Here is a 15654-nt window from a genome sequence, read left to right on the forward strand (position 1 = left end):
ATTACATACAAGGTACATACATATTTTGCGTTTTCTTGAAGTTTTTAATATTTAAAAATGAGTAGGATATTTGGAAGTAAAATGTGAGAGGGAAACGAATGGTAGGTAAGAGAATGGGTGGCGAACGCGATCAAAATCGAACTCGAGTCAGAAGTGAAATCCGGACGTAGGTACAGATTTTATCGACAGAATGCCGGGAAAATTGAAACTTATATAGCGGGCCCAGGTCGATTAAGAGATTTTCGCGAGGGTGGAAATCGAGCGACTTAGCGGCGTATAACTCCTTAGCTCCTTATATCACTCAATCGTAAAACTTGGCTTCTCACAATGGCGTTCGAACGACACCGCACCTTCCATTGGGTACGAACGGAAGGGATGGAAAATCACGTGCGTCCGATGTCGTGATTTACGAAAGGAATTTCTATCGAGACTCGTTTTAACGCTCGCCCCGAGATTTTCACCTTTAGTCCCGCTCTATCGAACAGTCAATTGCTCGAATTTCAAATGCGGAGTTCGAACGAAGACGATCTTCGAATTCCGAGATATGGGTTGCGGAGTAACCTAGAATTCTTTTATTTTTCCATACACGAAAAATCTATCATAAAATACACGTAGATACGTGGTATAAATAAAAATTCTTGATAAACAGAAAACTGGCAAAAGCACTTAGATATTAAGAAATTATGTTGTTACTGATAACGCTTATCACTTTTCTAGCAGAATAACAGGCAAAAGCACTTAGATAGACAGAAATTATATTGTTACTGATAACGCTCATCACTTTACTAGCAGAATTAGATTAGGCAATTAATTATTAGAATTGGGAATGAATATATTTATTCTATGAAATGTGTTGCTCCTAACAGCTTTCAGTCGATGACCTTCTTTCTCGCTTCCTTCTTATACTTCCGGTAGATGTAGTCTCGAAATGGAATCGATGGTATCTTCTTCCAGTCGAGCAGTCATCCAACTGCCCACTTTGATTCACCCTTGACCAATCCGAAACTTCCCCAAAGGATTTCTTCACCGGTGTGACTCTTGCGGTGGCTCCCTTCCTTTTCCGCTTCCTCTTCCTTTCCGTAGTAGCAGATAGCTTGTTCACGGCGCGGAGCAATTTATTTAAATCGAACGACATAAGTCGAATGGCAAAACGCGTGATAATTACTAGTTAGTATATATTATGTCTCGTTATAATGGCGATGAATTTTTAGTGCGCAAGTCGATTCAATTAAACAGTTTAATCGTTTGATTGAGCCGGGAACGAATCGCACGTTACATTAGTATGAAAAACTGAATGATTAATGGCATTTTCTGTTTGCGAAGCTCTCTCCGATCAACCGATGTTTGCTGAACCGATACCAAACGTGACCGTGCCACTCGGAAGGGACGTCAACTTACCTTGCGTCGTTGAAAACCTCGGTGATTACAAGGTAATTAAATTGGATGATCTATCATATGCATGTTATCTGTGTTATACGTATGTTAAGATTACTTAATACATGCGAAAAGTTTAAAATTATATGAAAAGTAAATCAAAGTCCCGAATGAAGTGCGCAAAACTTAACTCCATAATTCCGTGAGGACACGTAAAAAGTGTTTATGCTTAAGTGTAGGAAGTTGGCTATTACGGGAGAGTAGCCTGAAAGANTCTTTTAATATCAGAAATGGCTTTGAGATAAATTTTATAGTATAGATGTTTAGTCCATAAGTAGTAGGAAGAAAAGTAGGTAGCACTGGTTAAAACTGGAATCGAAACAGGATGGAATGGAAAGCAACACTTTATTTCGTCCCTCTCGTGTCCAATTATCTTAATTGCATTGAAAGACCTCATTGTAGTGTTACTGGCCTTACCAATGAGTACTTCCTCTCCTGTTGTCAGTTGTTATTCATTCTCTACGCAATGCGACGCAATGCGACTGTGGAGGAGCTCTTCGACATTGCTATAAGTACTGGATGTCTCATACAGCGTAGAACAATTCTATAACAGATATCAATTAATTGAGCAGTCGAATAACTTTTATGTAATTTATTTACTCACTTCCTGGGACACTTTTTAAAATTTGTCAAAATACTTTCTTAAACATTCTTTGCATTTCTATTGGTACACAAAGTAATATACATATATTATACGTATATACTATACATAAATACGTATATATTATACATACATTTTTTCCGGTAAGCGTCTCGTAGCTCGTAATAGGATTAATGGAATTATGAAGTCTCGAGTGAGAGAATGAGAGTTAATTGAGAATTTTTTAAGAGGGATCTTGAGGTGCGAAACTTTCGAAAAAACAAGAGAAAACTACTTGGCTTCTAAAAGTGAAAAACCATCCTTCGAATCATACCGAACGACACGGGTAAATAAATATTGCTCAGTGAGTGAAAATACGTAAAGTTGAGAACGGGAGAGTAGCCTGAAAGAAACTATTTATAAATGAATTAAATTGAATGAATCGATTAATTTTTGTAAAGGAATTTTTTTTTAAAGAATGTGGCGGGAAGATATAATTTTCGCTAACGAAAATAAGTCAACTAAAACAGTGGCGAAGGATTAAGGGTATGGGGTTGCATTTCTGCTATTGAATAAGGAGAACTAATTTCCATTGATAGCGTCTTAGATAAAGGGAAATGTTAGAATATCTTGAAAGAAACACAAAGCACAGTGAAACTGGGTATGAATAACAGTTATCAATGTTATCAAGACAATGACCCGAAATTCCGACTTGTACAAGAATGTTTATTACATACTTAACTATCTCGAAGTGTCACATCCTTCATCACAATCACGGGATTCAGATTCCACAGTAAACTTATGATTGCAACATTAAAAAAGCACCAATAAAAACACAAGAAATATTAATAGAATGTTTAACACAATGTACATGGATATATTGCGCCGTGAATGACAGCCGCGACTCACCACCGCAATCTCTTTATTCCATTTACCTCTATTAAATACGTACTTTTATGTGATCCACGCTCAAATGACAGATTACAAAAAGCGTGAAAGTAATCCGACAACAATGTGTTAACATAAAAGAATGAGAATGAATACCGTACAATTATTTGGTTAAAATAATTTTAACATGCCCAGTTATTTAATTCAATAGTAATTCGATAAACAGGATAATTTAAAATATTAAAAAACTGCTACGATTTATTTTACGTATACATAATAGTATACAGATCGGATTAATGATTTTTATATTTCTTCTTATGGGGCAGGTTGGTTTGGTATAAGTCCAAACATCAGAAACGGATTAAGATTATATACCGGTGTACTGTTGTATTTATAAGAGTTACTGTATATGTATGTGTTCTCAGTAATAGAACATTTTGTCGCGATCTCAGATTTACTATAGGAACGATGTTAATGGAACACTGAGGATGAAGGAGTCCTTCATCCACTGTCCACTACCAAGAGCCGTGAAAGCTGTTTTCAAACCAAATAAACGCACCAAGGTGTTCCTCTTTTAGAGGATCCTCTCGCGGCACAAGCTTCTTTCAATCGATTTCTATTAGTTTCCTGACCTTTATCCTGCATTGGAAAATTTCAGATACCATTCAGAATAAAAGTTGATCCTATTGTAGCATAGCATGTCTATTGATTAAGAGGATAAAACGTGATACGAGATAACCGCATTATAACTGGAGAAATATAAAAGAAGCAGAGGTTTAATATTTATAAATTCTTTTAATATCAGAAATGGCTTTGAGATAAATTTTATAGTATAGATGTTTAGTCCATAAGTAGTAGGAAGAAAAGTAGGTAGCACTGGTTAAAACTGGAATCGAAACAGGATGGAATGGAAAGCAACACTTTATTTCGTCCCTCTCGTGTCCAATTATCTTAATTGCATTGAAAGACCTCATTGTAGTGTTACTGGCCTTACCAATGAGTACTTCCTCTCCTGTTGTCAGTTGTTATTCATTCTCTACGCAATGCGACGCAATGCGACTGTGGAGGAGCTCTTCGACATTGCTATAAGTACTGGATGTCTCATACAGCGTAGAACAATTCTATAACAGATATCAATTAATTGAGCAGTCGAATAACTTTTATGTAATTTATTTACTCACTTCCTGGGACACTTTTTAAAATTTGTCAAAATACTTTCTTAAACATTCTTTGCATTTCTATTGGTACACAAAGTAATATACATATATTATACGTATATACTATACATAAATACGTATATATTATACATACATTTTTTCCGGTAAGCGTCTCGTAGCTCGTAATAGGATTAATGGAATTATGAAGTCTCGAGTGAGAGAATGAGAGTTAATTGAGAATTTTTTAAGAGGGATCTTGAGGTGCGAAACTTTCGAAAAAACAAGAGAAAACTACTTGGCTTCTAAAAGTGAAAAACCATCCTTCGAATCATATCGAACGATGCGGGTAAATAAATATTGCTCAGTGAGTGAAAATACGTAAAGTTGAGTCAACCACCGACTAGATTTTGTCAATTAAGTTTTCTCGGCGTTTAAGTAAGCTACATTAGCTCAGATTATAAGTTCACAATTATATTTTTATATATAATATTTCTATAGATAATAGCATAAAATTTGCAAGTTACTTATTATTATTGCATAAGCCGTACTGTTTATATAATTTCTCGTCCCTTTTGTCTTTCGCGGAACGTCCGTAATCCGAAAGCGCGATAGTCCCGTTCACAGTTCCGTTATCAGGAAGAAATTTCGCGCAATTACGGCGAGCGAGCAGTGGCTGGTTGTGTAGTAAACGAGAGTGGCACGTGTTCCGGAAACTTGTCTCCGTCCTCGTCTGCATGTCGTCCACGCACGTGCATCGGTGCACGTGACTGCATGCGAGAACCACGTTCTCGAAGACATTCACCACGCTGCGCTGCACAGCGTCGTGCGTTGTGTCGCACCGCGCCGTCAACCCGTTTATTAGCCCGAACCAATTTACCCGTGGTGTTCCTTCACGACAACGTGCCGTCCCACGCCTGGAAAATTCTCACTCCAATTCTCTTTCTCCGGATTCCGAAAGGATTTAAGTCCTTTCTTCGACTCCGCAACCGTCTTTCAACCGGGAGAAATGAAATAGCGACAGGTTTTGTGAACTGATGCTTGAAAATTGCTCGTTCGAATTCTTAGCCCAATTAAATGTTAAATGTAACGCATCCAATGCATTTTCCTGCTTAAAAAAATTAAATCAATGTGTAGTAAAAAAAAAACAATTGAATGATATTCTAGAAACTTCGCAGAGTGTCCAAAAGTTTTGAGGATTTTAAAGCAAGAGAATTATAAATAAAATATTTTTTGTGTCGCCTAGCGATGTTTGGTGTATGGCGAGAAGCTTATTAGAATTTACGAAAAAAAAATGAAATGTTCAATAGAAAATATAATTTAAATATAAAGTAGAACCACCTGAACGATGAATGGTTAATGGGAAAGTGATGGTAATTTATTATGTATACATGACTAGTAATGGTGGGATAAAAGTGTAGGAATTCCTTGGGTAGGCGGGAAACGAAGGAGTAAGAAGCGAGCGTCGCAAGTCGGAAAAGAATTTTAATAATTCGGTTGATCTAGTTTTATGAAAGACGAGGCGAGCGTTACAATACGGCGACAATAAACTGTGAGCCCGGCCGCGTTTACAGCTTCCATCCATTATTCCGGGGAATCATAAAGATGTTTGCAGTCTTGCTACGTCCAGGGAATAAAACTCGAAACCTTCTCTCCTTGTCCACCTTTCCTCTCTATGTATAACATTCTCAATGTCAACCGATTCGATCTTGGATCGAACTCCAACACGTTCACGGGAAATTCTTCTCTCATGGTCAGGAAAAAAAATAGTGATCAATTAACGTTTCGATGAACGTCATACGTATCCCGAACAATGGAACGCATCCTTTTTCAAGAATCCTCGAGAGTTCCCCTCTATCTAAATGTAAATTATGCCATACCAAAATTAAGTTCATCCGACGCGTAAAATATTCATGCGATCTACACGAAGGTACGCGGCTCCTAGGATCCGACAAAATTTCTCTATGGTTACCCATCTGTGTAAACTTACTAACGATTAGCACTGTATGCAGCTCCTAGAAGTTCATCGATTCGTACAATATCGTTAAACTGTTTCGCAGAGGAGGAATTCATTCCCGCGGTTTTATCAATTTTTCCTCGTTTCCGTATCTTCGTAGACAACGCGGTATTGTTGTTTTCCATTTTGACTCGGGATTGGAATTATCATGTGTCAAGGTTCCACTGAGATTTAACGGCGTGACTAAACTAGACCAGTATAGAGTACATAGTCCCATAGTGCCTACAGTCCCGTGCGACGAGGCGAAATTCGGCTTTGATGGAAACGTCACAAAAATCCCATTTTACGCTAGCCGTCAAAGAGTTCCCTCTCTCCCATTCTCTCCCTTTGTATTCCGATGCCGTAAGAAACCCCACAACTCTATCAATTTGCCTGGATTTAATTATACCGCGAAGCCAGGGAATCGTGATGAAACTCTTTCGTTTGAATGAGCTGTAGTGGTACGAGCACGGGCAGTTGTGCGTTTAGAGAATCCAAAGAATTGGACTTTCGACACGGCACGGTGTGGTCCGTTGCGGTACGATGAGTGCGGCCAATTGATTAAATTACTCTCGTTATGTACGGATTCAGGAGTTACATTGCAAGCATCCGTCTATTAAATATATGTTGTCAAATTACAATTCGAAGTTGGACTACGGAGAGGGTCGTGTTGCACGTAATGGTAATTTAGCTTTACGAGGGGTGTTCACTTTCAACGAGGAAACGGTCGAGCTGAATTACTGTTTACGTAATAAGTATATACTGCATCGAGATAATGAGAGAACGAGTACGCGCGAGAAATGGCTGTTGCAAAAAAATTCAATTTCTATTCTTGTTCGGATGCTATACATTTTCCTGAAGGCCCAGATATTAGTAGTGCAAAACAAAGAACAGCGTGAGACGAAAAGAAGTCGCCCCTGTTCGTTCATTATTAACAGGGGAAAGTAGGAGTTAGGTAAAGGCACTTCCGGGGCAAATGCAAAAGTTGAGGCGAACTACGGTCGAGCGCTCTCGGTAATTAGCTAATTAGGAAATGAATTTAATAATTAATTTGCTAACCGGATTACGGCGTAACAGTGCGTCGGCGTGGCGTCGAGGTGACGTTCCGTCTCACTCTGGACGACGCGGCCGATCGCCTCGCGATCTCTCTGAAATTATTTTTAATTACCGTGCCGATAAATTGTCGAGTTAACCCGTGCTCGAGATATCCAGCCAGATTGCGAGAGATCGTTCCCGACCTGGCATAGCGCGGCGCGACTGAATGGGCGCACGCCCAACCCTGCAAAATTTATTCTTCGCGCTGGAAAACATTTCCGAATAAAAGGGCGATAACGTTCGTCGATTAACGAGAAACTTTTAACCGGGAATGATTAACATTTCGTTCCGTTTATAGAAACGCGCCGCGTCTGTTTCGTCACGGTCATTTTTCATTTCAACCCGTCACAAAATTTTCTTCTTTTTGCCAATTTACTTACCGAGTATTTTCTTCGTTTAGCCGTTTGCATAATCTCAAAACTGATCGTTTTTTACTTTCTGTTTTGTTTAATTCGATACTATAAATTAAAAAATTCATATTCACGTTCCTAAATAAAATAAACATCGCGAATAGAAACTATAAAGAATGAAGGTTTATTTCAAAAAGGGAGGGAGCAATTGTCGACGGATGTTAAAGGCGCGGCGATGTTAAAGCTAAACACCATTGAGAGAAATATAAGACGACCTTGTGGGAAATCAAGCTCGACCTAATGACAGCACGGGCAGGCGTTAGAATATTTTTGTAAAGTTGATTAAAACGGGTAACCCTCTCACCTCGACGCAAAACGCCTCCGTATCCTTGGGATTGCTCCTTTCCCCTTGCTCTCTGCCGGTATTCTCTCCTTTTATCGGTCATATTCCCATCTGCTATTTTCCTCCCAGTCACTTGGTTAGCTTCTTCCGTCTTCTTTCAACGTTGCCCTTCGCGCGCTTTATAGGTATCGTGGACCTGTTCGATGATTGTCTTAAGAGACTTCATTAAACTCGAAACAACTTCCTTTTAATTTCTGTCTTTTATATTGTTATTTTATTTTTAGGGATATGCACAACGGAGTGTGTGCGTGGATTTAAAAATCATATTAAAAAAACGCGCACTGTTGAAACAGTGTACAACTGTTGAAACAGTTAATTGTATCTTGTGTAATCTAGAAAGATTTTCGCATTGGAAAAGAGCTTTTTTGATCAGTCAATGCATCCGTGAAAGATTTTATTGAAACATGCGAAATTCAATGATTGGCACTTCATTGGATTTCAAAAAGATGATCAAAAGATTTCCGCTTATCGAAGTACCTCGTTTTTAACATTCTTTACCGTTCACGGTTTACATCTAAATTAGACTTTTTACCGAGCAACTTTTCTCTTTTCTTTCTTCCTTCTTTCCCTCGCATCTCAATTTACTTTTTCTCTTCCCAGGTCCTTTCCCTCTATTCTCCTCTATCGACCCATCATTCGAGCACTTTTGAATTCCACCGTGTAGCAGCGAACGGCGTGGCCCGGTTGCCGCCACTGGAACGACCCTCGAACGAGAACGAGCTAGTATCGTTTACGACCCTGAGAATTTTCCCCGGGCAGGTTATATTACCTGCCGAGAAAAATTTAGGGCTGCGTCGCTTGTTGATGATTATCGAGCGTTCGTAAAAACTACGAATATTCGCCTCGTACAAGACAATACCCTGCAAAACTTCTCCTGTAACCTAGTTCGTGCGGTTTCGAATGTAATTTAAAAAACGGATCGTGATTAAATGTCTATGTATTATCAGATTTCTATCTCTCTTAACTACGTATATGTTTTCTGTATCTGTTTGATATGACTAATGGACTTTTGCCGAGAAGAAAGTATTAAATAGACGGTATGTGGGTCATCGATAGGAAAATTGGTTGTCATTTGCGTTAAAGAGATAACGTTTACGCTGCGTCGTAGTCAACGTAAACGCGAACAACGAGTCAGCACTGCGGGGCAGTTCGCTACGTATTTGAAGCGAGACACTGAACTATAGAGAGTTTGCGGTATTAAAATATCGCCGACGCGTGCTTCACATGCGACCTTTACCTACTATCTAAATAATTGCTGTCATTCACGCTTCGAATGAATTTTAAAGCAACGACCAGAAGACGGTCAATGTCGAGTATTCATCTTATTAAAGTAACGAATCCCAGCTGTTCGAAATGAAATGGTTGAAAGCCGTTCTTAACACGAAACGTACCACGTCGATCTTTCGCTTTCCTTGTTTTTCGTTTTCACTCGTCTCTCTCTAATTGCGTTCAACTCCCCCTTCTGGCCTGAAAGTCGACGGACAAGTTTCTAGCAAGCATTCAAGTAGCGAGAAATTAGATCGAGATCTCCGCGAGAACGGCCCTTGACTCGATGTTATAAAAGTGTTTCTCGTCAAAAACGTAAAAATTATTTTCCTTCCACCTTTTACCGCAAATCATATGTTTTTCTCTTCAACCTTATTAGCATTAAGCAGATCGTTCCGAAAGGAAAATAAAAAATTTGAGTTGGTTGGGCAATCATGCGCTGTAGACATCCAGAGGTCTTAATAAAAACCGGAGGTTCGCAGAAAATGCCAAGAAGTCCTTTCAAACGCAACGAGTATAATGTAAATAAATTATTACATATACTGTGTGTGCGTGTGGGAGAGATCCTTGGAATGGACAAAATAAAGGAAGAAGGTATTGAAGCGGCGCTTTTTCCTTGTATAAGGTATGAAAGCCTGGTTTCGAGGGTCGCTACGTGGCACGGCGCGGCATTGCGCGGTGGCAGTTAAGCCTGACTTTGAACCAGTGCCAGGTATTTCAATCGAGCTCGCAAAAAGCGGGGTGCGAGCTTTTCCCCGAGACCGTTTAAAGGCCAATATAACGGCTACATGCCTTCTATGACAGAAGTCTGTTTTTTTTTTATTTTGCTATCGAGCATGATCCATCACTTGGCATCACGTCACGTTAAATTTTTCATCTGTAGCTTCAATATCGCCATGATACAAAGGAAATTAACAATGGAATGATTGCCACTCGAGGAATTGAGAAATTCTATAGCCAACGAACTGTTTTCCAGATGGGTGAGACCGAGAGAATTTTCGAGAGCGAGCTGCTCGTTACAAGCTGTAGTTTCAGGACAGACGCATCCAGGGAGGAAGATCGCGAGTGTATCGAAAACCAAGGATTAACCGAGTTCAGCCATGCTTTAATCTTGCTCGATATGACGTTCCTCCAAGCGACTGCTTCGTTCGCGTTCCTTTGATCCTTTCGATAAATTAAATCAACGAATCAGGTCATCCAGTTTGGATCGATAGCGAAGCTTGGGAACAATCTCCGAGCGACGTATCACGATTTTGGAAATCTCGCCGAGAGGCGATTACCTTGCTTTGATTTTTCGCTAAAAACGAACGATGCACCGTTCTCCGTAAAGGAATGCTTAAATCTACTTTACGTGACGAGTTGTTTAATTTTCCCGAGGCAGGATCGTTTCTTCCGTCAGGGCGAAATCGGAACGAAAGTTGGCATGGATAGAGAAGAGGGTTGGAGAGCAAAAACGAGGAAAAGTGGCGCTTTCGCGCAACCGAGCGTTCTCGAGTGCCGCCAAGGAAATAGAGGGAAAAAGGGGGGAAGCGGTGAGGCAGGCACGCGGCTGGGTAGCCAGTTTAACCCAGAAATCCTCGAAAGTGCATAAGCTTTGTCATGGAACGAGCTTAGTTAGGGGAGCGTTAGCCTAGCCGAGCGTAAAATATGCTCGTAATAATGTTTGTTCATAGCATTTCTGATGAGTTACGCGTGCGTAGGTGTTGCTGTAAAGTGCCAAGCACAGAAACAGACCGTCTTATCTTTTTATTCTATCGAATATCATGATCAATTACCGCTTGCAGGACATTCGACGATTCGCGAAAATATCAGTAGTTTTCTAAATTGCTAGCGATTCACAATGATTATTAATGATCTTTTTGTATTATTTTTTAAAGAAGCGAGACTACTACTAATCCAAAGGTTGATCTATTTTGATGCAGGTAGCGTGGATCCACGTGGGTCGTCAGATGCTGTTGACTATCCACAAGCACGTGGTTGTGAAGATACCGAGGTTCTCGGTATCCCATGACAATCAGAAGACGTGGTTGCTTCATATCAACAACGTCCATGAAGAAGACCGAGGCTACTACATGTGCCAATTGAACACAAACCCGATGATGAGCCAAGTCGGTTTTCTTCAAGTTGTAGGTGAGCACATTGAACATTTCTTGGTATCCTTACAAATTAAATCCTTGGAAATTAAGTGTCTAATTAAAAATACTGATATTTCATTTATTATACTGTTACTTGATTGATCTTCTTCAGTCTAATCTAACCGATACGTTATTTTCCAATTTGTTTCCGAAGTCCCACCAAATATACTGGACTCATTGTCCACGGAGAGCACGATTGCTGTTCGCGAGAATCAGAACATCACATTGACGTGCAAAGCGGACGGATATCCAACTCCAAAGCTAATGTGGAAACGTGAAGACGGCCAGAACATAAGCATCAATCGGCACGACAGAGGTAAGTTTTCAAAACGAAAATAAATAATATTACATAAACTGTTTGCGATAATAGGAAAATCGATGCATTCGATCGCATGCTAGAAATTACACACCAATTAAATGAATTTTCTGAAATTGATCGAAACGATGCTTTACAAGCAAAGAACATGTAATTCTCGTTCGCCGGCCGTTTAATGTTTCCAATTAATAGTAATCGGAGAGAAATTCGAAACAACATGAATCAATGTTGAAACATTTAATTTGAGTACGTTCCTTCGAACGTTTCAATGCTGTTCGTTCCAATTAGCGTGAATTAAATAAATTAATAGATACTGTTATGCAGAGTTTGCATTATTTTCAATTGAAAATCCGTCTTTTTGTTTGTCGCTTGAAATGTTTGGTTTTAAAAATCACACTAAATCGTAACACGTTAGATCAAGTTATTTGTTTGCAGATAATTTGCGATAAAACAATTATTGGAACAAAAATTTCGAGTTGATGTAAAATGTGTGTTGATGATGTTGAATGGGATCGGAAGACTAATAATAATATAATCTATTCAATTATTCACAGATTAGATATGTGTGTACATGCAGCTTGACATTTGACTGCTCGATCAAATTTTGATTGTGTGCTTAGAGATACATGATCAGAAGTTATCGAATTTTGAAATAATTCACAGATGTATTTACACGATAGGGGATAGCGCTATTTCTAATATATCCGTCGCATGCCGCGCGTTCATTTTTAGCGCCGCCCCGCCGCGTTAGTATAAATTTTTATCAAAACCCCATCTTCCCCAGTTTTGTTCTCTGCTCTTCTGTTTTATTCTATTCGACGAAAATTTCATTCGTTGTTTGCGTTACTCTTTATTCAAGCGACGTATTATTTGCACAGTTTTCATAATTTGCCAGCGAGGGTGTTTGTTTGGGAGGATGATTGAATTTCCGTTTACAAAATACGTAGACACGTAATAAATTGCACTCCTGATCTTTTTATCTCGTTTTTTCGTGAGTCGTTGCGAGCACGAAAAATCCTTTTATGAAACTCCTCTGGATGTGACGATGTACACGTTGCAGTGTAATAAGAATATCCCCTGTAACGTAAACAATAATGAAACTGAAAGATTTGCCTATAAAAACGTACTGACCTGTTCCTTGAATTTTCTCCCTCCTGAGATTAACTCCGTAAAAATATTCCGGGGTAAACGGTACGTCGCGAATGCTCGTAAAGTTCAGAATGGCAACCGACCGAGAGTAGGACTAGGAAAAGGACCGCGACCGCGATCGCGAACGTGCCTGTGTTGTATCTGACGTTACGTCCCTATCGACTTTACGATAAACTTCGATCGTTACACTTGAGGACAACGTGCAAACTACGCGGAACCAACGAGAAAATTCCCAACGGTTGCAGTTCCACCGGTAATAAAGTACCTACGATAAACTGTATTCGTATACACCCAGAATATGCACATGGATATGTATACACACTGCCTAACAGTCGCATTATTAAGAATGCAATTAACCGTTCGCACCATTCTACTTGTTACCATCTCACGGGGATTATGTTCGTTTTTCTTCCCGTTTGTTCTCGTTCTAACATTAAATTGTCAAGATTTCTTTGAATTATTTCTAAGCGACACATACGTGTGCAGGTTGCTCTACTTAAATGTAGACACCTAAATATTTCCTTCGTTTGCTATGATAAAACAAATATTTTTTACGCTACGTAAATGATATAAAAAATGAATGTATTGCAAGAGTTTTTCATTCTGTTTTAAGTTTTTTAACGTCAGTAATATTTTTTGCTTGTAAATGTATATTTTTTTCTTTTGCATATTATAAATAGTTGACATTAAAACGCATTCAAAAATACTATTGACGGAATCTTAAAGTGACATCTGATTCATAAAATTTGAATTTTGAAATTAAATATAAATTTCCATCAATATCACTGACTTAGCAACGTCGAGCAAGAAATTGCAGATATGTAAGTCTGGGGTTTTAAACTTGGAAACTTACTCGCCAATGTCGGCGATGTTCAAAGCTCAGAAAAAATAATTTTTGCAAAGCATTCATAGTTTGATACCATTTTCATTGCATAAAAAATATTTCTCCTATCATCGCAAATGAAGGAGATATTCAGGTGGCTGCATTTAAGTGAACCAATCTATGTACACAGCGTATTGATGATTGGGGAAAGGAAGTATGGAAACGAAGAATAAGACGGGTGCGAGAAGAGACTTCGAGGAAGAACGATAGCTAAGTAAAGTGGAAGTCTGGTGGAAGGGTTTTTGCTCCAGTTGGTTGCTTCTTAAATATTGTACAGATTAATCAACTGAACGCGGTGGCTGCTGCGCTAGTCGGTACTGCAACCTGGCCGACAGTCAGTGGCGCAACTACTACTGGCGAGGATAATCCGTGGGGCGGAGACTGCTGCCAAACCAGTAGCGTGGCGCGCAAAATTATGCACACAGATGCTACGTCCATGAAATATTCACGGGATGTTGAAGATACGCGGAAATCAACCGAGTACATTCTTTTTTCGTAGAGAATAGCCAGACAATGCCTGTCAAGTTAAGAAGAAGGAACCAATGAAACAAAATGTAAACTTTTTCCTTGAATCGTAATAGAATTTTCGAAAAGCGAAAAGAGCGCCATTAAATTTTCGTAGAACTATTCCGCAGCCAAGATCACCGAGTTCTAGTCGTTCTGACGGACTTTCCGTCATCGTAAAACTGGATAGAGATTAAAAGCAGTCAGCTCGCTAGAGCCGCAAGGCCCTCAGGGAAGAGCTAACCTTCTGGACAGTGAAAACATCCGAATGTCAGAATGTCCCAGGTGGCGCAGACATTAGCTCACGGGTAACGGGTAACGTGCCCATGAACTAACCGCCGTCGCAGTGCCGTGTGTTAGCTTCACGAAAGCTGCTGTGGTTTAGCTCCACAGTTCAAACGTCCTTCCATTCCACCTCTAAAACCCTCAGCACGTCACGTTTTACGTGTCACCGGTGGATCACCCTCGCATCATCAACAGTCGTTTCGTCGACAAAGTTTTCATTAACCCTTGATTTCACCGGATAAAATAAATTCCCTTCATTTAAAATAATGAAAATACGTAATTTTCTTGTTGAAGATTCATCGAGAAATAATCATAGGATTAAACAGTATATGTAAAACTAAGCGTAAGGGAAGAAAAGCATGAGCAACGTTACTACAATGAAAGAGAATTCTCGTATGTGTCGCAAAGGCAGTAAAAGGCTCGTAACTTTGACAGCCATGTATCAGTCCTGCCGGATTATCGAAAATTCAACGTCGTCGTTCTGTCTCGCGCATGTAAACACCGTTAACTCGAATCGTCCATCTGGTAGATTACGCACGATCAGATTCATTGAAATTCGGGGCTCAAATTCGTGATACACCTTGGACACGCGACTCCAGAAAACTCTGAATACAAGGAAAGTTTGAATAGGCAACAGTACACATATTTCTACTATGCGAAATTAATAGAAGCAGGTCAACCAGAGAGGGAATTCTCTTTACAGAGTTTTGAACAGTCTACAAATAGGAAGAGAGTAGGTATTATTGCTCATTCTAGGATGTTTGTATCAAAAGTACAGAAAAACAATGAATTGTCGGAGATAAAATGGTACATTTTATGTATGTATGTATAAATACAGTTAGAATATTTGTCCTCTTGTTGAAATTTTCATACAAAATGTGTTCTTTTTTTTTAATTCCATTTATGGATAAATAATTATATTATAGTAACTAATTTTATATTTTATTCTTTTCAACTTCTGTAACATTTGTACGGTATTATGAATTTGCATTGATCATGTTTTTCAAGTCATGGACGCTATCAGGTTACGATTTCGTGGCACGCGCTAGTTTGAAAACATGTTTATTGCATGGCTATTCACACTAAAAACATGAGAAACTGTAATAACAAGATTTTCATCCCTCTAACAAATTCTTTTTGTACAGGAAGCGAGATTTCACTTATTTAAATATGACGAATATGAATTTTGAACTTGCTTATCAAAACTGTAGATTAC

The 15654-nt window shown here is 39.1% G+C and overlaps 1 protein-coding gene across 20 annotated transcripts in view; it reads left to right on the forward strand.

The window, feature by feature from the left end:
- LOC108625808 (lachesin) overlaps positions 1–15654 on the forward strand; it is a 230065-nt gene that overhangs the window by 128040 nt on the left and 86371 nt on the right. For all 20 annotated transcript variants that reach the window (XR_003389302.1, XR_003389303.1, XR_003389304.1 and 17 more), the window contains 3 exons: positions 1324–1430; positions 11089–11296; positions 11456–11617. Coding sequence is in view for 16 of the 20 variants with exons in the window: in XM_026814272.1 (XP_026670073.1) it covers positions 1324–1430; positions 11089–11296; positions 11456–11617 (477 nt within the window). In the remaining 4 variants the exon portion in view is untranslated. The remainder of the gene's footprint in view (positions 1–1323; positions 1431–11088; positions 11297–11455; positions 11618–15654) is intronic.

The sequence above is a fragment of the Ceratina calcarata genome, unplaced genomic scaffold (genome assembly GCF_001652005.2).
Source record: "Ceratina calcarata isolate Rehan_Ccalc_2016 unplaced genomic scaffold, ASM165200v1 scaffold371.2, whole genome shotgun sequence".
NCBI lineage: Eukaryota > Metazoa > Arthropoda > Insecta > Hymenoptera > Apidae > Ceratina > Ceratina calcarata.